At 40.1% G+C, this 23,468-nt stretch overlaps 1 protein-coding gene across 1 annotated transcript in view; it reads left to right on the top strand.

The window, feature by feature from the left end:
* Window positions 1–23,468, top strand: part of LOC126155690 (dynein axonemal heavy chain 8-like) — a 622,476-nt gene that overhangs the window by 132,026 nt on the left and 466,982 nt on the right. The window contains exons 8-10 of the mRNA XM_049916245.1: window positions 6,907–7,008; window positions 7,090–7,236; window positions 11,805–12,079. Coding sequence (XP_049772202.1) covers window positions 6,907–7,008; window positions 7,090–7,236; window positions 11,805–12,079 — 524 coding nt within the window. The remainder of the gene's footprint in view (window positions 1–6,906; window positions 7,009–7,089; window positions 7,237–11,804; window positions 12,080–23,468) is intronic.

The following is a 23,468-nucleotide window of genomic DNA, read 5'->3' on the forward strand; positions in this document are numbered from 1 at the left end:
ATTTGTTTTTTTGGTCACAGAGTGTATTTTTAAAAAATGAGGAAACCGCACAACAGTTGCTGAATCACTCTTTTTTTACATGCACGAACGGTTTCGGAACACTTGAAGTTCCGTGCACTGATGTAATTCGCAATAATGAAAACATTGTGTTACAAGACAACGGAAGTGAACCCCTAAGTTTTTTTTTTTTTTTTAAAAAGTCACAGATGGAACCATACAGTTAAAATTCATTTCTAAACTAAATAAAAGAGAGAAGAGGAAGTTACTTACAAATAAAAACACTTAACCATCTCAGGTCATCCTCACTCCAGTGTCGTCACTGAATAAAAGTTCCCTGTCAAAGAGTAAAAAGAGGGATCTAGTAAAATCCCAAAAAACCTACATCACGACTGGACACCGTAAGTCACCAGCATCATAAATCATATAACATGCAATAAAGACAGGAGGAGGAAACACATATTGTGTGGAATTACATACATAAATTACACAAAAACCGCTCCCTTTTGCCGCCTTGACCGGGAACACAAACAGCAAAACGAAGGAACAGTAAATAATCGCTTGCCGTGAGCACTGATGCAGACACGGTACGTATCAGCCTCGCGACTGATAAACTGTTTAAATCGGAAAAGCGGGTAGTGACCGCAGAAAGGAGACTGAACCTTCGCAACGTGAGGAGGGAAAAGGACCTGTATAACTAAAAACAATGAAAAATATTACGTTACATTCACACCTTAACCTCCCGAATAACACATTAATTTTTGTTCCATAGATCATGAATACGACATTTCGTAATGATGTGGAACGTGTCACTTTAACATAAGTTTTCTTTACACAAAATAATTAATTCATTTTTTCTTTTTTTTTTTGCAGTTACTACTTCATATCTAAGAATTCATCTATTGAGTAGAAGATAATTATCATTCAGAAATTCTTTTAATTTGCTTTTAAATATTGGTTGGCTAAACGTCAGACTTAATACTATTTGGCAAATGATCAAAGATTTTTGTGGCAGCATAATTGACACCTTTCTGTGCCAAAGTGAGATTTAATCCATAGTAGTGAATATCATACTTTCTTCTAGTGTTGTAGGTGATCTTGGGTGGGCTCCAGCTATTATTCTGATTACACGCTTTTGTGCAATGAATACTTTCTCTCTTAGTGGTGAATTGCCCCAAAATATGATGCCATATGAAAGCAGTGAATGAAAATAGGCATAGTTGGCTAATTTACCGATATGTTTATCACCAAAATTTGCAATAACCCTAATAGCATAAGTAGCTGAACCTAACCGTTTCAGCAGATCATAGATGTGTTTCTTCCAATTAAATTTCTTATCAGTGCACACACCCAGAAATTTTGAGTATTCTGCCTTAGCAACAGACTTGCATTCATAGTCTATATTTATCGATGGTTTTATGCCATTTACTGAACAGAATTGTATAAACTGTGTTTTCTAAAAATTTAGTGAGAGTCCATCTGCAGAGAACCACTTAATAATTTTCTGAAATACATTATCTGCAATTTCCTTAGTCGGTTTTTGCTTGTTGGGTGTGATTACTATACTTGTATCATCAGCAAAAAGAAGTATCTTTGCATCTTCATGAATACAGAGTGGCAAGTCGTTAATATATATTAAGAACAATCAGGGGCGCAAGACTGAACCCTGTGGTACACCATTATTGATACCTCCCCAGATAGAGGACTCTGCTGGCTTTTTGCAGACTATCTGTACTGGTAATTTCAACCTTCTGCATTCTTCCAGTTAAGTATGAATTAAACCATTTGTGCACTGTCCCACTCACACCACAGTACTTAAGCTCACCTAGAAGATTTTCACGATTCACTCAATCAAAAGACTTTGAGAGATCACAAATTATCCCAATGCGTGATGTTCGGTTATAATGTCACAATTAACTAACATATTTTTGTAATACAGGTCAGTGAGTTCATTTATCGTATCAAGAGGATGGGAATGGAGACTTCGTAAGATTTCAATTTCTTCCAGGACATGGAGTATTCGACCTTCCCCCACTGTGTGAGACAGCTAAGTTACCGCTAACCTATTGCAGCTGATGTTGGTTGTCAATCAAATGCATTGGATTGCGTCTCCAAGGCGCCTCAGTTGTTGACAATAGATGTCAGCAGTGATGGTTACACCTAGGGGAAGTAATTCATAGTACACTGCACCGTTACTGTTCCACCAGGTGCATTACATTATCTTTTATGGATATGCGCAGGTCTTTCTACGGGAAGTCGACGCTTTGTTTGGGCTCAACATTGCTTTCTTCTCACCACCAATATCGATACAGAATAGAAATGGACAGTGTTGTTCACGTGCCAATTGATGACGAACAAATAGAATACACATATGCCACCCACAGATTCTTGTGAATTTGGCTTAGAGTGTGCGGTACCCACAACCCGATTTTTGAACTTTCCCCATTCCATGTAAATGTCGCACGATGGTGAAATGATTGTAGTTCATCACATCTGCCAGTTCTCGAGTACATCGAAGTGGATCATTGCGGTTAACACATTTAAATGATCTTCATCTAACCTCGAAGGTATTCCTGAACATGGAGCGTCACTAGTGTCAAAATAATCCTCCTTAAAATGAGAAAACCATTTTCTTGCAGTTCGGCTTGTACTTCTCTGTGCCTCTTCATCAATTGCGTTAGTACAAATATTGCGTCGGTTGTTCCTCTTCCCGGCATAAATCCAAACTGTTCTTCACATACTTCAGTTTCTAGACTCAACCTCTTCTCAACCATCCTTTCCCAGATCTTCATTGTGTGGGACATCAGTTTTATCCCTCTATAAGTTTTGGATATCCCCTTTCCCCTTATATATGGGAACCAGTATACTGATTCTCTACCCATGTGGCATTCTTTCTCCTTTCCAGATCTTCTGCATTAGATCCCAGAGCATATCAGTTGGTCTGCCCCTATAGCCTTCCCATTTTTCATTTTCTTCAGCGCGTGTTCGACTTCCTCCCTACTTATACTTCGGGCCACTCCTTCGTTTATATCTCCATCCTCATACTTCTCTCGTACATTTTCCTCATTCAGTAGCCTTTCAAAATACTCCCACCACCTATTCAGGATTTTCTCACGGTCGTGTAGTACTACACCTGATTCATCCTTTATCTGCCTCATTGATGTTATGTCCGTGGCCGCCTTGTCTCGTGCTTTAGCAATACGTAGGAGTTGCCTGCTGTCCTGCCTTCTTTCCATCTCTTCAAACGCCTCTTCCATTGCCTCAGCCTTTGCTTTTGCCACTACTCTTTTTGCCATCTTTTTTGCAGTCTTGTACGCTTCCCTATCCTCCTGTCTTCCTGTTAAGTCCCATTGGTTTTTTCATCTTTCTTCGCTTTTATCAAATGGCAACAGTGAACTACAAATAAAAAAACGGCAGTCGCTAAATATGTCCATAGCAACCGGAATACCAACATGAAAATAAAAGCGCTAATGCACCAACCTAATATATGTAGAGGAGCTTATAGGGAGCCATTTAAGTCTTAGAGCGATAGTAGCAGAAACAGAGACAAGGAAAAGAGTAAGATGGATACTGTAAACTTAGTTAAGTATTTACAATATAAATAGATTTTCATAATGGTTCACGTAAATGTAATTCGAAATGAAAAGCTGCATTATTGTTATTAAGAAAGTGGACTAGAATATATAAACAAAAGAAATAAAGACTCTCTCCAAAGACTATCGTCTGCGACTGCGGCGGCACCAAACGGAAAAGACACATTTTCCCAGTATTTTGGAGAGACAGACATTTGTTACTCTTATGGTCTTGTTGTGTGTAGACACCGGATATGACTGGAGGTCACCTCACGGTGTGCTTCAGGAACTCTAAAACTAGGCTCTCCACGTATTACCATCTACTGCTAGAACGATTTTCTAATCTCTACTCAGCAGAACATTAATTGGAGCAATTTAGACCTCAACTCTGTCCCAGTTTCAATAACCTCGATGTTACGAAAGTTGTTGGTTCAACTTGCTTCAGAAAAGTGTTTTTATTTCTTTAGTTTATTATTATTTATTTGTCCTTGAATTCTGAGAACCATCCTGACTCAAATATCAGCCAATCAAAAGACAGCCATCGGTATAACAGTTGTAAATTGTCGTAGCTGTGTTGGGAATGTACCAGAGCTCCAAGCGCTAGTAGAAAGCACTGATGCTGTAATCGCTATAGGCATTGAAAAGTGGCTAAAGTTGGAGATAAGGCCAGCCGAAATTTTTGCGAGGGGCCTGATGGTGTTCAGAAAGGACAGGTTAAACAGAGTTGGCAATGGCGTATTTGTTGCTGTTACAAGTAGTTTATCTGGTACCGAAATTGAAACAGTTAGTATCGATAGCGGTCATTATTGGCAACCGGAATAAAATAATAATTGGATCCTTTTACCGACCTCCCAACTCAAATTATACAATTGCTGAAAGATTCAAAGAAAACTTTTATCTAATTTCAGACACGTATCCGACTCATAAATTAAAGTTGGTAGTGATTTTAGTTTACCCTCTATATGTTGGCGAAAATACATGTTTAAATCCTGAGGTACACAAAAACATCATCCCAAATTGTGCTAAACGCATTCTCTGAAAATTATCTCGAGCAGTTAGTTCATGAGCCCACTCGAATACTAAACGGTTATGAATACACACTTGACCTCTTAGCAACAAATAATCCTGAGCTAATAAAACGAAAGGTATACCCATTCAAATAAACAGGTAAAAATTCCTATGACGACTTACTGAGAGACAATCTCCACACTTTCCAAATTAACAATGTAAGTGTAGACCAGACGTGGCTTGAATTCAATGAAACTCTGTCGATAGCAATTGAGAGATTTATACCAAATAAATCAACAAAAGACAGAGCTGATGCCCTTGGTACACAAAACGGGTCTGTTCACTGTTCCAGAACCGTCGAAAAAAGCATGAAGCATGCCAAATTTAAACGAACGTAAAATCGCCAAGATTGGCGATCTTTTGCAGCAGGTCGAAATTTAGCCACGGATTGCAATGCGAGATGCTGATAATAGTTTCCGAAACGAAACTTTGTCTCGAAAGCTGACAGAAAATCCAGAGATTCTGGTCGTACGTAAAGTATGCTACCGGCAAGACACAGTCCGTGCTTTCTCTGTAACAGTAAAAATACAATCGACGACAGTGCTGCTAAGGCACAGCTACTAACCACAGCCTTCCAAAATTCTTTCACCCAAGAAGACGAAATAAATATTCCAGAATTCGAATCAAGAACAGCTGCCAACATGAGTAACTTAGAAGTAGATATCCTCGGAGAAGTGAAACAGCTTAAACCTCACTTAAATAAAAGCAAGTCTTCCGGTCAAGACTTTATACCAGTTAGGTTCCTTACAGAATATGCTGATGCAATTGCCTCATACTTAACAATCATACATAATCGCTTGCTCGACGAAAGATCCGTACCCAAAGACTGGAAAGTTGCACAGGTCACACCAGATTAAAGAAAGGCAATAGGAGTAATCCACTAAATTACAGGCCCATGTCATAAACGTCGACATGCAGCAGGATTTTGAAAGATATATTGAGTTCGGACGAGAATAACCTCGAGGAGAACGGTCTACTGACACACAGTCAACACGGATTTAGAAAACATCGTTCTTGTGAAACACAACTAGCTCTTTACTCACACGAAGTGTTGAGTGCTATTGACAAGGGATTTCAAATTGATTTTGTATTTCTAGATTTCCAGAAGGTTTTTGAAACGGTACCTCACAAGCGGCTTGTTATCAAATTGTTTGCTTATGGAATATCGTTTCAGTTACGCGACTGGATTCGTGACTCCCTGTCAGAGAGGTCACAGTTCGTAGTAACTGACGGAAAGTCATCGAGTAAAAGAGAAGTGATTTCTGGCGTTTCCCTAGGTAGTGTTATAGGCCTTCTGTTGTTTCTTGTTTATATAAACTATTTAGGAGACAATCTGAGCAGCCATCTTAGGTTGTTTGCAGAGGATGCTGTCGTTTTTTGTCTAGTAAAGCCATCAGAAGATCACAACCAATCGTAATTCGATTTAGTTAAGATGTGTATATGGTACAAAAATTGACAATTGACCTTAATAATGAAAAGTGTGAGGCCATCTACATGATGCTAGAACGAATCCATTAAGTTTCGGTTACTCGATAAATAAATCAAATCTAAAGGCTGTAAATTCAACTGCATACCTATGAATTACAATTACGAACATCGTAAATCCGAAAGATCACAGGGAAAATACTGCGGGGAAGGCGAACCAAATACTGCGACCTATTAGCAGAACACATAAGAAGATGCAACAGATCTACTAAAGAGATTGCCTACACTTACGCTTGTCGGTTCTCTTTTGGAGTACTGCTGAGCGGTGTTGGATCCTTATCAGATAGTATTAACGGTGTACATCGAGGAAGTTCAAAGAAGAGCAGCACGTTTTGCGTTATCGAGAAGTAGGGGAAAAAGCGTCACGGACATGATGCAGGATTTGGGGTGGACTTTATTAATACAAAGGCGTTTCTCGTTATGACGGAATCTGCTCACGAAATTTCAATCACCAACTTTCTGCTCCGAATGCGAAAATATTTTGTTGACGCCGATCTACATAGGGACAAATGATTATCAAAATAAAATAAATGAAGTCAGAGCTGTCACAGAAAGATATAGGTGTTCGTTTTTTTCCGCGCGCTGTTAGAGAGTGGAATGATAGAGAATTATTGTGAATGTGGTTCGATGAACCCTCTGCCAGGCACTTAAGTGTGAGTTGGAGTATCCTTGTATACGTAGATGTAAACAATGTAATATAGATGTAGATGTAAACACATCAAACCAATACTCTCACTATGAACAGCCATGTAATGTAATGCTGATTTGATGTTCATAATTGCAGGTAACCAACCAGATGGTGATCGCGTGTAGAGGATATCTGACAAACTACGACAAGAGCGATATTTATAAACAGACGAAAAGAGAAGTTGTAAATAAAATAGAGGTATGCTTGAATTTGGACTTTTAGAGGTTATTCTATGCATGGGAAACAGTAAATTTTTACTGGGTTTGCCATCTGTTTCAGGTTTGCATACAGCTTTACATCAATTACTACGCCTGTTTTCAAGAAATAAAACGAGAGATCAAGAAGAGCCATAACGAACGGCCCTTCGACGTTTCAGACCATCATGTTTTCATAAAATTTGAGACTTTCAAAGCAAGGCTTGTTAAGGTACTGTGTCTATTTGCTAATTTTATGAAACGGTTTTCCGGTGAATCTGTTTACTTGTGATAGACATAACGTTCTCTGTCACTTAAATTTTGCGCAGTATATGTCGAATAAAATAACTTTTTGGTTGACAGACTTCGGTTTTTGTGTGGCGGGGGAGGAGGGCGGGGAAGTAGCCGGTGTGAAGCCAGGAGCCAGTCACGCTTGACAAAGCTCTGACTGGACCTACAAGTAAGGCGAGACGGTGAGAACATGACATACGAGAAGGACCTGCTATTAGCTAGGGCCGTCTCGTACTACTTGACTCTCTAAAACGTCTGTAACAATAATATCGAGATGTTAATTGAAGTATAGTTCATATTACGGAAAAGCTGAAAATACTTTTTCAATTAAAGAAAGGGACGTGTAGCTAATTTTCTGAATTGTGCTTAATTTTTTGTTGAAGTTCAACGGAAAGTTTTGCGTCTATATTACGCTGGTACGCGTAGAAGTTCCAGACGGTGCAGCAACTAAAACTTCGTAATCCGCAGCAACGTTCTGAATTTGCCCATCGGTTTCTGGCACGGATCGAAGTTGATGACATGTGGCAGGCAGAATTCTGTGACGTGAAGAGATACACTTCACACTCAAATATGCAGTGAATATAAAGAACTGCCGAATTTGGGGTACCGTTAAACCGCCTGTAGTGCACGAAGAGCCATTGCACTCGTCATATATGACTGTATGGTGTGGATTCATTCTCGGTCCTTTCTTCTTTGAAGAGAACACACCCAGAGGGCCTATCAGGTGTACCGTGACGTCTGCACGTTATCGATACGTTCTTGTACAGCACGTGAGCCAACTCTGTGGAATCCACAGGTTTCGTGCAAGATTGAGCAATACGTGACGTCGTTCGCCCAGTGAAAGATCTGCTTAATGCAAGATTCCACTAACGTGTTATCTCCAGAAGTTTTCCAGATGTATGGTCTGCAAGATCACCTGATATGAATCCGTGTGACTTTCGGCTCTGGGGATATCTAAAAAAAACGCGTTTTCCAGGGACACGTTTGGTCTCTACCTAATCTGAAGGTCATTATAAAGGAACATGTTGCTCAGATTCTGCCAGAACTGCTGCGAGCAACTGTTGATCACGTCGTTTCACGGATGTAGGATCTCTTCTATATCTCTAGTGCTCATATTGAAGAAACTATGTATTTTGCCTTTCTCACGCATAGGACCTTTTCTGTCCACTTTCCGTTCGTAATGCATTACATATGGAAACATTTCTCTACGTCTTTGCGGCATTCAAAGCACCATATTTCCACCTGGTAGCCGAAACTGGAACTATTTTTCCAGCGTAAATCGATTCCACATTAATGCGGTGGCGCATCTACCAAGATTCGCTGCCATACGATTATTACAGCCCACACTGGACCTCTGTAGTGAGTCAGGAGGGAGGTTACGCGCTTTGAAAGGTGATAGTATTTGTGATTCTGAACAAAAAACGTGATACAGACATAGTCCTATTCCGAATGGTTTTCGAGATAGGACATACAGGGTGTGGTAGATAAGTAATGAGACTGGCCGCCGCGCGGCGCCCCAGTCGCTCGCAGGGCGGTCTCCACCTGTACGTCACGTGGTGGGGGATCTGAGCTAACAATAGAACCGGTTCGCAGTCGCGTCAGAGCTCTGGTGCAGTGAGGGTCGAGCTTCGCGTATTACGTTGTTTGTGTGCCCGTGACACTTGTGAAAACGCTGAAGATGGATCGCTCGATAGAACAGCGGTATGCAATCAAATTTTGCTTTCGCTTGGGCAAAACTGCTTCGGAAACTTTTGCTATGATTACGGAGGCCTACAAAGAAGACTCTCTATCAAGAGCTCAAGTGTTCCGGTGGTTTAATGAATTTAAAAACGGGAGGGAATCCGTTGAAGACATGGAACGATCTGTAACAGGTACGCCCTTCAACGAGTCGTGTGGATGAAACGGTGGCCAAAGTGAAAGAACTCCTGGACTCCGACCGTCGTTTAAGTTTCAAAATGATCGCCGATGAGGTCTCCGTGAATAAATTTACGGTTCACCATATTGTTACGCAAGATTTGATGATGAGGACAGTTTGCTCAAAATTGGTTCCCCGAGTGCTCACCGCCGAACAAAAGCAACAACGAGTGGACGTTTGCCGTGAGATGTTGAATGATTTGGAAAATAATCCACACTTTTTAGACAACGTAGTAACAGGCGACGAATCGTGGACATTCCAGTACGACCCGGAGACGAAAGCCCAGAGCTCGGAGTGGCACACACCGGCATCCCCGCGGCTGAAGAAAGCAAGAATGTCAAAGTCCCGCATCAAGACAATGCTGATTGTGTTTTTCGACAAGTGGGGGTTAATTCACAAAGAGTTTGTCCCTCAGGGGAAGACTGTCAATGCCGAATTCTACAAAGAAGTCCTTCAGCGATTGCACAGAGCTGTCAAACGGAAGCAACAGGACCTTGCTCAACGCTGGCGTCTCCACCACGACAACGCTCCGGCGCACACAGCATTCCTCGTGACCTCCTACTTGACCCGAATTGGAGTTGAAGTTTTGCTACAGCCACCATACAGCCCTGACTTGAGTCCTCCTGATTTCTTCCTATTTCCGAAGGTCAAAAGATGCCTGAAGGATCATCGTTTCGATGATATTCCGAACATCCAACGTGCTGTCACGAAGGCACTATCTGGGATAACTCAAACGGACTACAGTGGGGCCTATGAAGCTTGGAAAACGCGCTGGCAACGTTGTGTCGACGCCCAAGGCGAGTACTTTGAAGAATATTAACGTTTTGTACAAATTCGATCAATAAATTTGTTTTTCTAGACTGAGTCTCATTACTTATCTACCACACCCTGTATTTAATATAAATTTTGTGCGTTTTTCGTGAATAACTCTAAAACAGCACCTTCAGTAAAAAAAGTCCCATCGTACAAAATTAAACTACATTAAATTTCGTACAAAAAAAGGACCTGTTCATTTTTTCTCTAGGACTAATAGTTTGCACGGACAGAGGACGAGAATATGAAAATCTCGCTCGACGCGCATGAATTGTAGCTTAGGTCGGTTGTGTAAATCAATTTGTGGTAGTTTTTCTACTTGATAGAGCTCAAGTGTCCTGTATTAAATTGTTCATCTCAACTTCGTCTACAGTACTGTGGTGCATTGTAAACAATGACAATGTTTGAGTTATACATAAAATAAACAACAATGTATGTTGAATATGTATTATCTCGGAAATCATTCTCAATAGGGATTATGCCTATATGAAGCTTTTGTTCAAAATAGCTAATACTATCACCCCTCAGAGCATCCACCGTTCCTCCTAACTCACCCTGTGTAGCCTATACAGTGCCCCTAGCTACACACATGGTAAGCAACCGCACACATATCTTTAGTTATCACTAGGAATGGCATTTTTCGCGGAACTTGCCGACTTTTCCATTCGTTCTTCGATACAGAACATACATGATCTACCTGAACTGAACATAAATAATCAGAATGAAAAACGCTCCTATCGTAAAACAGAAAAGGAGATTACGTCCTCGGCAGAGTTAGGGATGTAAAAAACGGTAACTAGCTTTCCGCGTTACCTTGCAGCTTCAAAGACATTTAAATGAAAACATATTGATATATTTGCGCTTTTTTACTTGTTAGTATTAGTACCCATCTCATGTAATATAATGTATCGTGTCAAGTAAAGTAACATGATACATGTCATGTCGTATAACAAGAAAACTGCCATCATGCCGTCCAACATCGTACTTATCGGGTCGTGCAATATGACACTCCGGCTACTTCCTATTACAGATGCACCTCCACTCTCGGATACTCGTAGATACATTTCACTCTCTAGAAGCACATAAATTTGTGTCTGTTCTTACACCCCGCACCATACACGAAACAGGGGGTGGGTCTAAAAGAGCTCACAGCGCTGGTAAAGTAGGGTGAACTCGCAAAAAAAAGCGCAAATGTGCCAAGATGATTTGATTTAAATGTCTTTGAAGCTCTCAGATAAGTCGAAAAATTATTTCCCTTCTCCTCGAACCATGTTTTCACAAAACAAAAGAAGATCATAAATAAATGTATTTGTCTACTTTCTTCCAAAATTTGAATCGATTCGCACAAGTTTAAAACATAGAAGTGGCGCGCGTAAAAAATTCATAAAAACGTGTCGAATATTCAATGTCCTGGAAGGAATTGAAATCTTAAGAAGTCTCCATTCTCATCCTCTTGATACGATAAACGAACTCCCTGACCTGTATTACAAAAATAACTGAATATCGCCCATTGGTACTTCGAAGTTTTCGCTCCCCGTATTTGAACCCTGCTTCCTTCATAATATTAGAGATGGTATACGCTCTCAATCTACATCCTTAGCTAGCGTCAGTGTTGCCTCATGTGTTCATACATTTCTCAAGAATCCCAAACTGATGTTCCCTGAGGTCGGCTTCTACCACTCTTTACATTCATCTCGAAATAGTTTGCATTAGATTTCTGCAGTTTTGTCTTCTTTTAGATGTCTCATCTGATTTCTGATTCTACTTTATGTTCCTCGCAGATAGAAGATTTGTTGCAAACTGCTCTAACATATTCGATCCTCAAGAGTTCCAAAATCGAAGGAATCGACCAGTTTGCCAAAAAATTCGACCAAATGTACGAGAAGGTCCGGTACCAGAAGTACGATCCGCTAGAGCACCGGAAGGCGGACTTCGACATCGACTACAGCACCTTCAAGGAGAGTGTGTTGGAGACGGAGGAGGAGCTGCGGCAGTTCCTGGAAGCGCTGCTCAGCGAGACTCCGGACGTCAGGCAGTCGCTGCTCGTGCTGGCCAGGTATCACACACTACGCAAATGACGTCCACATTATAGGGTCTACAACGAATCTGCATTAAACTCATAATGTGCAGTTGCCTTTTTTGTTGTTAGGTCTAGTTTCCCCTGTCGCAGTTATACATGCAGTGTAGATTACATTGTTTACCGCCTTTCGCGATAGTGATATTTGTTTCTTAGACCATACGCTCGCTATACTGAATTCCAAAGCACCTTTAGTGGTCTGTATCACAACATGGTTGTTCTAAAAAACCTGTTGGCCAAGATCGTAAAGAGTTCTCATGTTTTAAGTTGCTACAAATAAACAGTATTAAACACTTTTTTCCTTATTGTTAATATTTAGACACTTGATAGATGTTTGATGTATTAGTGATTCGGGGGGATGAATATGTAGCGACTCGTGCTACTTGTATGTACGCGCAGATACAGTGATGCGAAGTATAAAAATATTCTGTTTGTTTACTTTTTCCATTACGTATACTTTAACATTGCTTTTTCTCTGATTACTTCTTGCACTGCACTGCAGTGTCGTATTTATCTGCCGATACTGGGCAAGCGAATTTTAAGTACACTAGACTCTCGCTAATCCCGCCATTCCTGGCACTTATGGGTGCCGGATTAGTGGAAGTGCCGGATTATTGAGTGTCTGAAATTTATTTTATACATTTATTTTGTTTTTTATTTGTTTTGAAAACATAGGGGATATAGTGTACTGTACTTTATTAAACCGAAGGATACAATTTTAAAACGTAGGGGATATACTTTATTAAATCCAAAAATACATTAATTTTCAAAGAAAACTTAGCCCTTGAATGTATACTGTACATTATTATACTGTCGTATCACTCACTATGAAACATGCCCCTAATTTTTAACTGTCGCAATGATGATACACGACGGTGGCATGATTTATCACGTAACCGCTTTACAAGCATTACATCGGTACTGCATGTATCTGGTTGTTGTATAATGTACTCCAGGAAGACCTCGGCAGCTTCAGCAGTAGCAGTGTGAGAAACCTTCATGTTCTCTCCTCCTGTGCCCTCTTCTTCATCACTTTCATCATTACTTTCTTGCACGCTTTTGATTATTTCTTCATCTGTTAACGTTGTGTCCGTATCACAGTTTTCCTCATTCAGCCACTTTCTTCTCCTCCTGGAAGCTTGTGGAACATGTCAGAGTACACAGTAACTGATAATTCCGAATTGACTGGCTCATCGCTGTCCCTCACTATTGGATCTAACTCGGCATCGATGTATGGTCACAATTTTCTCCAGCTCTTCATTATGGGAGCGCTCTCCACTTTTTCCCATGCTTCGGCTGCTTGGAAACCAGCATCTCGTATGTTAATTGCTTTCCACGCCTTCAGCATAGACTCGATAGAGTCGTTTTCGCTTTCGTTCAGCAAGGAGACGAGAAGTGAATGTCGATAACGACGTTTAATTAATTCCCTGGTCCATGGGATGAATTAGGGCTGTCACACTGTGTGGAAGGAAGAGTGCCTGTACATGTATACCATCGGACTTCAAAGAAACATCTGAAGGATGACTGAGAGTGTTGTCAGTCATAAGGATAGCTTTCAGTGGAAGATTTGTCTTCTTTAGCTCTTTTCTCACTGCTGGTACAAACGTTCCATGGAACCACCGAGAGAATATTTGTCTGTCCATCCACGCTTTCTTCTGAGCGCAATACTGCACTGGTATTTATGTCAGTGTGTTGAAAACGACGTGGAAGTTGGGATTTTACAATCACCATAAGCGGTAGTTTGTGTCTCCCGTTTGCATTACAACGCACCACTAATGTTACGCGCTGTTTCTGTTGCCTGTAACCACGAGTTTCCTTCTCGTTCTTGGCAGCTAATGTGTTTGAAGGAAGCATCTTGAAACGAGTCCTGTTTCATCAGCATTATCAAGGCATCAGCAGTTCTTCTTCTTCCTCTATTATCTTCCGTATCTTGCTTACAAACTCATCAGCATCCTTATTGTTAGCTGAGCGACTTTCCCCGGTGATTGTCAACTGCCGAATGCCATGTCGTTTTCTTCAGTTTGATAGCCAACCGTCGCTTGCTGCAAACAAGTTACTGCCGCCTAATTGTTTGTTAAATGCAGCTTCTTTTTCCTTTATAATCGGGTCACTGACTGGTATTCCTTTACTGCGTTGTTGTATGACCCATCTATAAACAGCTACGTCTAGTTCTTCATTCTCACTCTTTCGCATAACCTTCCCTTTTCCCAACTCACTATCCATTTGTGTTGAGTATTGTCGAATAACATCTTCTCTCTTTTTGATGTCATAAATAGTTGCTCGTCCAACATTGAACTCAGCAGCAATGGCTTTCTGCGAAGAACCTCGATTTAACTTATTTAAAATTTCGAGTTTCTGCTTGAGGTTTCGCGTAACGTGTTTCCTTTTAGAAGACATGATTCCGAACTGTAAAGAAAGCTACAATTTCAAATACAGTATATAAAGCATTCTTTAACTAAGTATCGTTGCGCACGATAATTTACTTGCACGTGTTTTTGGATGTGCGCCGGATTACTGAGAGGCCGGGCTACTGAGGGCCGGATTAGCGAGAGTCTAGCGTACATCTGACCTGTTCGGAAATATACATAATGGATGTACGAGTACAGGTCGCAGACGCATTGTTCACGATGTATGGAAGTTTGGGTTTGGCCGTGAGTCGTGCACGCATAACCAAATGGTGAGGCGGCCGCTCGCGATAAGCGGAAAATCCGCATTCGAGTCCCATTCTGGCACAAATTTTCATTGTCGTCATTCCATTCTACAGCTGATGGTAGTCCTTATTCGAAATTAATTTGATGCAGTAGCTTTAGTTTTTTCATAAGCTGAGGACTGTTCAGTTGCGTGGCTCGAACAGTTCCCGAACCTATCTAGTGGATGTTCAGCTTCGATAAGCCATGCGTGAAGTGTATGGTACATTTCTTCCTATTCCTCTTCAGTGAGTTTATCCATTAAGTGAGAGCTATTCAACTATATGGTTCACCAGTTACCCATCCCCACGTAGTGAATGTTCGGCTTTCATGGGCCATGTACACTGCACACGGTAAGCTTCTGTCTACGCTTTTTTAGTGAGATTATTCATTAACTGAGTACTGCTCAGCTATATAGCTCAACACTCTTCGTACTCACGAAACCGACGTTGAACTTCGACAGGCCAAGCGCATTGTACCTGGTATGCATGTGCCTACCCCTCTTCAGTGGCTCCTGGTGATAAGCATCATTCATCCTCACGTAAGAAGACAGTTATGGACAAGAATATAAAACAACTAGTCTCTCCCCACATACGACTCTATCCATCAAGGTTCTGTAGTCAGTTTCATCAACTAGCTTGTAGAACCGCCATGAACTTTTAACAAAGCTTTTAATCCTGTGGCTTCCTGGCAATCGGAGTGCTCGCCTTCACCCCAACAAGACTTCTTGCTGGTAAAAATATAATTATCAAACTCCCTTCACCTGGCGTAAACTGAACTTAATTTGATGTGGAATAAGGTAAACAGCTGATACTCTGTACAGCTGGGGATGTGAGACTCTCGACGTTGTGACTGCAACAAGGTGTGCACACAGTACCACGTATCGTTCAGGACTATCTGTTGTACGACTTCGCCAGAGCCCTGGAATAACTACATCAGACTGGTGCTTTTTTTTTTATTCCTAAGGGAACAAACTGCTAGGGTCATCGGTCCCTAGACATACGAACCTCCGGCGGGAGTGGCCGCGCAATCCGTGTCATGGCGCTTCGAACCGCGCGGCCACTCCACGCGGCAGGCTGGTTTTAATTCATTTTAGTGCCGAAAAATCTGGACATTGATCCAAAGATAAATTATTTAAATCCTTGTTTATAATTCCATTTCTGTAGTTGTTGTGTACTTGTGATTTTTCCAGAGCATTAGACGATAATAAACGAATAAATTGATAATGTATAGACACATCGTTAGATGCTAAGCCAATCCTTTTATATTGCAATGAGTTTTGACCATTCAGATTATCTATAACCATAAACACATCTGCAGAATGTATACATGTTCACATTATGATCTGCACAATATTTATCAAGTTACTCTGTTTTAAAATTTCTTTAAAACCCATTTAAAAAGAAAAATCTCCCACTAGATGGCATACGTTGCCGGTATAGATACCTTTGCTGTATTCCATGAAGTTTCTGGATTTCAGTCGGATGATGCCGACACCTTGCCACGATACTTCAGCTGTCAACCATTATTCACCTATCTTCATGTGAGTGCTTTACGCTGAAGTGCTAGTGTACATTGCTAACTTTACCAAAATTGGAACGGAGGCGCATGCGCATTGGTTACCACAACATGAGTGTCCTCTGATGAGTCTAGTGCCCACATCGAATATGGTGCACAGCACCGCGCGTAATGCTGATAATGCTCTCTGTCGAAATGCGGGTACGTGGAGTTAAAATTCAGATGTCAAATTATAAAATTAACTCTCGCTGGAAGATACTGAAGAAATGACTGGGTGCCACCCTTTGTCCATTACGATTAAAAAGATCTTCCGCCAAATACATTTCCACGGATACCGTAATAATTGAATCCCAGAAGGATCTCGTCGAGGCCAAGATTCCCGTGGCAGAATAATCCATAGAATGTCCTGTGTAGATACAATGCTCGGTTAACGCTAACCTTACTGAGCTGCGAAACGCGAGTGTGATGATTGTATTCATCGCACGTTTCAAGTACTGTGCGTGTGGTCAGACCGAAATACGCTTTGCCGCATTGGCATGATACACTCTAGTCTTCCGCAATCCCAGATTGTCTTTTACCGAATCGAGAAAAGCACAGGTCTTTGTAGGTGACCGGAAGACCACTTTTAACGTCACGCACTGCATCACAGATAAATCGTGTCCCTGTGATGGCTGTCGGTAAAATTTTAAAGTGGAATTCCCTAGCAGAACGTAGATGGAAAAAAATCTGGTCACCATTACTCATCCCCCAGAGAAGATGGAAGCACGAGTGGTGCTTTGTTTCCTGTTCTAAAAGGAAAAACACCCAAGGAATGTGTTTTCTGTTCCACAAAGTAAGATGTTGTGGTTAAGTGACTTAGGTGTTTTCAGTGTGAGCAAACAAACGTAGAAAACCAGCCGGAAAGTGCGTGCTCGTCTCTAAGTTAAAAACTGGGGATTGCTTCACAAGTGGAGATTTGGTGCTTGAATACTGAAGCGTACTTGTGGAGAAAGGGACACATTAGTACAGAAGGGCTACATTAGCACATGATTCAGAAGGATTCTTGTACGTAAAATGTCTCCTCTAGGAAATTACCGCGCTAATCCAAACCTGTTTCATAATGATCCAAACAACAAAGCAAGCAGTTTTAAATGCTTCCACTTAAACAACGCCATTACCAAATTAAGCGGTTATGCTGAAGTTCTCAGAAACGTCATTTTGAGCGTTATTTTTGGATTTCTATGTTCTGATATTCAAGGATTATGACTTCAAGGTCCAGGAAATTGTTGCAAAAGTGCTTTTTATGTGTATCCTTGTGGTACTAACACTCAAGGGAATTTTGTTTCCAGTATTCCTTTCACATCATCGAATACTTCGTAAAGTTAGAATCTGAGATCTAAATTAGTAGAGCTAAGACAGGGTTGTAGCCTCTCCCGGATGTTATTCAATCTGTATATTGAGCATGCAGTAAAGGAAACAAAAGAAAAATTCGGAGTAGGTATTAAAATCCATGAAGAAGAAATAAAAACTTTGAGGTTCGCCGATGACATTGTAATTCTGTCAGAGACAGCAAAGGACTTGGAAGAGCAGTTGAATGGAGTGGACAGTGTCTTGAAAGGAGGGTATAAGATGAATATCAACAAAAGCAAAACGAGGATAATGGAATTTAGTCGAACTAAGTCGGGTGATGCTGAGGGAATTAGATTAGGAAATGAGACACTTAAAGTAGTAAAGGAGTTTTGCTATTCTGAAGAAGAGAAATTTGTTAACATCGAGTATAGATTTAAGTGTCAGGAAGTCGTTTCTGAAAGTATTTGTATGGAGTGTAGCCATGTATGGAAGTGAAACATGGACGATAAATAGTTTGGACAAGAAGAGAATAGAAGCTTTCGAAATGTGGTGCTACAGAAGAATGCTGAGATTAGATGGGTAGATCACATAACTAATGAGGAAGTATTGAATAGGATTGGGGAGAAGAGAAGTTTGTGGCACAACTTGATTAGAAGAAGGGATCGGTTGGTAGGACATGTTCTGAGGCATCAAGGGATCACAAATTTAGTATTGGAGGGCAGCGTGGAGGGTAAAAATCGTAGAGGGAGACCAAGAGATGAATACACTAAGCAGATTCAGAAGGATGTAGGTTGCAGTAGGTACTGGGAGATGAAGCAGCTTGCACAGGATAGAGTAGCATGGAGAGCTGCATCAAACCAGTCTCAGGACTGAGGACCACATCAGCACAACAACAAGATGACCCTAGTATTCATTGCGATTAAAAGACATGGTAAAGTGCAAGTGCTAGTGTGTGTTGCCGAAGTACAGGGCAATGGCGTCATCCGTGACTGAATGCATGACGTCACCAAGATTCCAATGACAGGAAATTCACAAATTAAACACAGCAGTAAATTAGAACATTAAAAAAATCGAGAAGGTAACAGTAGCTCACTTGCGCTAGCAGGCATCGTGGTATGATGATCAAACATATCCAAACAACCTAAGGAAATTTTTTAAAAAAATTAATAAACTAGTTTCAAGACGGCGGAACTGACTTACCTGTGGTATCTACCATTATCGTGCCATGATCGAAAGTGTTCGAAAGATCTATGGAAATTTAAAACAATTGAAAAATTCAAAAATCGAGAAAGAAACCCAAGATTGTGGAATTAGGTCTCTTGTGCTTGCAGCTATTATGGTGCCATGTTCAAAGTATCCAAACAATTTCAAATTTGCGTTATATTATAAAATATGTAAGGATACTGACAATACTGCTATATTTCTATGTACAAAATATGTAAGCTTCACCTGAACTGTGTGAAAATTGGCATCACGTTATAAAGTATTCAATTCTTTATCGGAACTACGTAAGGACAGTAACAATAATGGTGCAACTTGGCACTAGTGATCTAGTTTATAGGTAAAGCAGCAGTTCGATCTCTGTACGACACTTAACGTAAGGCACAGTAGACTATCTAGTTAAACATTTTCCACATCTAAACTATTATATGACGTTTGTGAAGTGTCACAATGTTCTTTTCATTCCTAAAATGTCTGCAAAAATATGTCAGCGAAATGCTAAATGCGATATTTATGTCATTCGGCCACAATGTTATTTCCACACTCACATATATATCTGTCGAAACTGGTGCCTAAAATACGACTGTGAACTCCTAAATTAAGTGATCCAACGCTATTTCCATGTATAAATTGTTACAGAACACATGTGGCTAAAAATAACATCCTCAGTAGGCAGTTTGATATTCTGCTTGTAGGCCTACACATGGTTTAAGGCACAACGGACCCACGAATTAAAAAATTCCACATATAAATCGTTTTATGATGCTTGTCAAGTGTCACAACGTAATTGTTACTTCTGAACAGTCTGTTAAAATACGGCAGAAACACAAAACTGCAATGTTTATGACAAGTGTCAGGATGTCATTTCAACACACACACACATTCACCCAAACTGATGCCTAAAACATGAGTGTGGACCAAATGCCCCAATGCAATTTCCATGTCTAAATTGTTACAAAACACATGTGGTTAAAAAATAACATTCGCTGCAGGTGACTGAAATTTCATTTTTAGGCCTAAATGACGCGAAGTACCAAAACGAGCCCAGCAGACCTGTTAACTCCACAAAACTCATGTTGCTGACAATGGTATGCTAAGCGGACAAGCACACGAACAAGTAGATAGTCTGAATAACTATCAGCTACTTGAACATTGTAATTAATCCATTTTTAGACCTACACTTGCTGCAAGGGACAACAAACCATGAAATTAAATATTTCGACGTCTAAATGATTTTCAAAACACACGATACTAATCAAGTTTTACTATGTTAATTCAAATGTCTGCAAAATTACATCAGCAACACAATATTTATGTCGAAGTTAATTCCAAATCTTGCCAAAAAATACGTCAGCATCACATACACAATATTTATGCCAAGTTTTGCAATTATATCTCCACATGTAAAATATTTGTCAGAATATGTGAAGGGTGTTGGAATTTCATCCTGAGGCTATAAACTGTCATCAACTACGTTTTGGAGTTTTTCAGTGATGTGTCACCTTACGAAGCACCATTTCAGAGGGGAAGAAGATACTGCATCATGTTGAACGATCGAAACCTGTAATCAATATTTTTGACGGGCTAATTTTGCGTTTTATTACATTTGAATTTACAAGGAAGGCTATGACGTTTACCAATCACAGCGTTGGTGCCAAAGCTGTCTAAAATAAATGGAACGATGAGACTTACCCTCTGCCACGTACCTCACGTTGGTTTTCAGAGTATAGATATAGATGTAAAACGTTTACACACTGATTTTCCATAATAAACGACTAAATAATAGCACAGAAAAGTCATAATGCTCAAAAATAAGAAATATAAAAACAAAAAACAAAGCCAAAACACAAAAGAAATGAGCAAGCACCATTTGATTGTGATGTATCACTCAATGTACATACATTCGTAATACAGAAATAGATACCTATGCGACAGAATGTGCTACCAGTGCATATCAAAACTCCAGGCATAAAACAAGATTTTTTCCAGGGCTCGTACCTAGGGTTCTATAGGCGATAGAAATGTTGGTCAGGTATTTTGGGTGGCTCTTGGGTTAGGACCCGTTTGTAGACCCAACAGAAGTTACACCCAACAGAAGTTACACAGTAACTATCCTACAGCACACAAAGTGTTTTAAGGGCGGTTCTTGAGAAAACCCAGAGAGCATGGTTTTTGGGTACCAAAACCTAGCCGCTGATTTCAAGACGCCTATGCAGAGCGAATCATTGTACTTTTACGATGTATTCCTAAGATCCCTCTCTCGAACAACCTTGAAAATTTTCTTGATATTCGAGACACAGAGGTTCGAAGTTATCCTACTTGTACACGTAATATCCGAAGTGACACGAAAACGTAGCTTGTAAAGTGATGTGGTACGAAGTAATACGCTGTAAAGCGTTTCCATTATCATCGGAAGGGTGCTGGGGCCCCATGTTGTAGTACTTGAGCACATGCAAAATTTTTGTGCACGTAAAATCCGATTTACTTTTGTGTTATTTCAATTTCACATAAGTAAACTATCAGAATTTTACTGACCCATAAAGTTCTTTGCATATGAGTGACATGCCCTGCATTAGAAGGGAAAAGAAGGGAACCTGCAGGAAAATCGTCCAATCAAAGCACGTAACAGGCGAATATCCTCCTGTTTATTTTAAAAGACTGACTCATGGGGTATCAGCTGCCTCATTATACCTTCCTCAGAACCTTTAAAATTTTGCCAAAAATTTTGGCGTATGAACATATTCGCGCTTTTTTTGTGCTGAGGGAGAACGGCACAGTGGCAGTGGGAAAGAGACGAAAAAGTAATAAATACTGAAAGACAGTAGACAATGCTTGTTGCAGAGGAAGAGCAAAGGAGACAATATCAAATTTCAGAGAAAGAGGGGGTCGCGAGGACAGTGGAACATAGTTGACAGTGACAGAACTGTGCTAGGAAGAAAGAGAAGCCAGTGCCCGTGGGAGAGGAATGAAGAGAAGGAAAGTGTGGAAGTGAGTGAGAGCCAGTGATAATGAGGGACATAGTCTATGGCAATGCAGTGGGAAGGAATGAATGAGATAGGAGCAGCAAGAAACAGCCAGAGCGAGACAGTGGCAGCGAGAGCAGACTGTAGTAGTAGGGGAGAACCAAGGGACTGTGGCTGTGAGAGAGGAGACAGTGACAGAGACACACAAAGAGATAATTAAATTCGTTGGGCTGAATGAGTGAGTGAGAATGTGCAAGTACTAGTGGATGGGTATGACTGCCTTACAGCGATGGACCAGTGGAAGTGAGATGAGATTTCATGTTAAAAAGAGCGCAGATATATTTACATGCCAAAATTTTTCGGAGAATTTTTAAAAGTGCTGAGGAAGGTAGAATGATGCAGCTGGTACCCTTCTTTTCGTCAGAGTATTTTTAAACAGGAGCATACTACCCTTTCTTGTGCTCCGACATGTGCATTTTCCCGCTGGTATAGTTTCAGAAAGCACGGAACTCGGTATGTTGCCGTATAACTTGACCAAAGAGATTGGCTTAACAAGAGAGAAATGAAATATGGGCAAAGATAATGATGGAACAAGACAGAGATGAAAGGTTGATATCTCGAAAATCCGATCTTTGCACTAAAATAAAATTATTTATCAAAATAAACAAAGTGCACTGTACACAAACACACACACACACACATACACACACACACACACACACACACACACAAGGCTCTTAACGAAATACGCAAATATAATTAGAGATCTCTGATGGTTTATGAAAATTAGTGCTTGGTACCAAAACAAAATCGTATTATTTCTCAAAATATACAGACTTTGGAGTACAAAACACACATGACACTACTGTAGTAATTTAACTTTTCTATAACATTAAAGAAATACACATTACTTGGATATTGGCTACGTCGAAATAAATTACAGGTTAGTCAATGTTTGACCCACACTTTAAATTTATCAAAATAAATGAGAATTTATTCTCTAGCATTACAAAACACATGGACCAAACTAAATAATGTTATTTCTCCATCTAAATTTGACAAAAACTCATAGTAGCATAGCTGCAAACAGTACCAAAGTCTCATAAACTGCGTGGTGACCCCCATGATAGGTTATTAACTTTATCGTGCAGTAGTGTAAAGGATACATCAAAATAAAGATCGCGTCAAAACATATTTTTACCATCCTAAAATGGTGCTTGATCATTTCTTTTGTCTTTTGGCTTACTTTGTGCTTTATATTTCGTATTTTGGAACATTATGATTAGATATTTGATGTCATTTGTTTGTTTATTACGCAAATTCGGTGTATAAACGTTTTAGAGAGCCTTGGCAGCATAGTTCCGATCGATAAATGTCATAGACTTCCTTGGAAATTTAAATGTAATAAAAAGCAAAATTAACCTGTCTGCCTTCAATTATACTTGTATGTTCTTAGTGTTGTACATGATGCAGTATCTTCTTCCCCTCTAAAATGGTGCTTGGTAAGGTGAAACACTATTGACAAACTTCTAAAACTTAGGTGATAGACAGTATATTCTATGACTCACAAATAACGTACCTTCAGATATAAATGCCAACAGTTTTTATATATTTTGACAGATACTTCAGATGTAGACGACTATTACAACA

This window comes from Schistocerca cancellata, chromosome 2 (genome assembly GCF_023864275.1).
Source record: "Schistocerca cancellata isolate TAMUIC-IGC-003103 chromosome 2, iqSchCanc2.1, whole genome shotgun sequence".
NCBI classification, from domain to species: domain Eukaryota; kingdom Metazoa; phylum Arthropoda; class Insecta; order Orthoptera; family Acrididae; genus Schistocerca; species Schistocerca cancellata.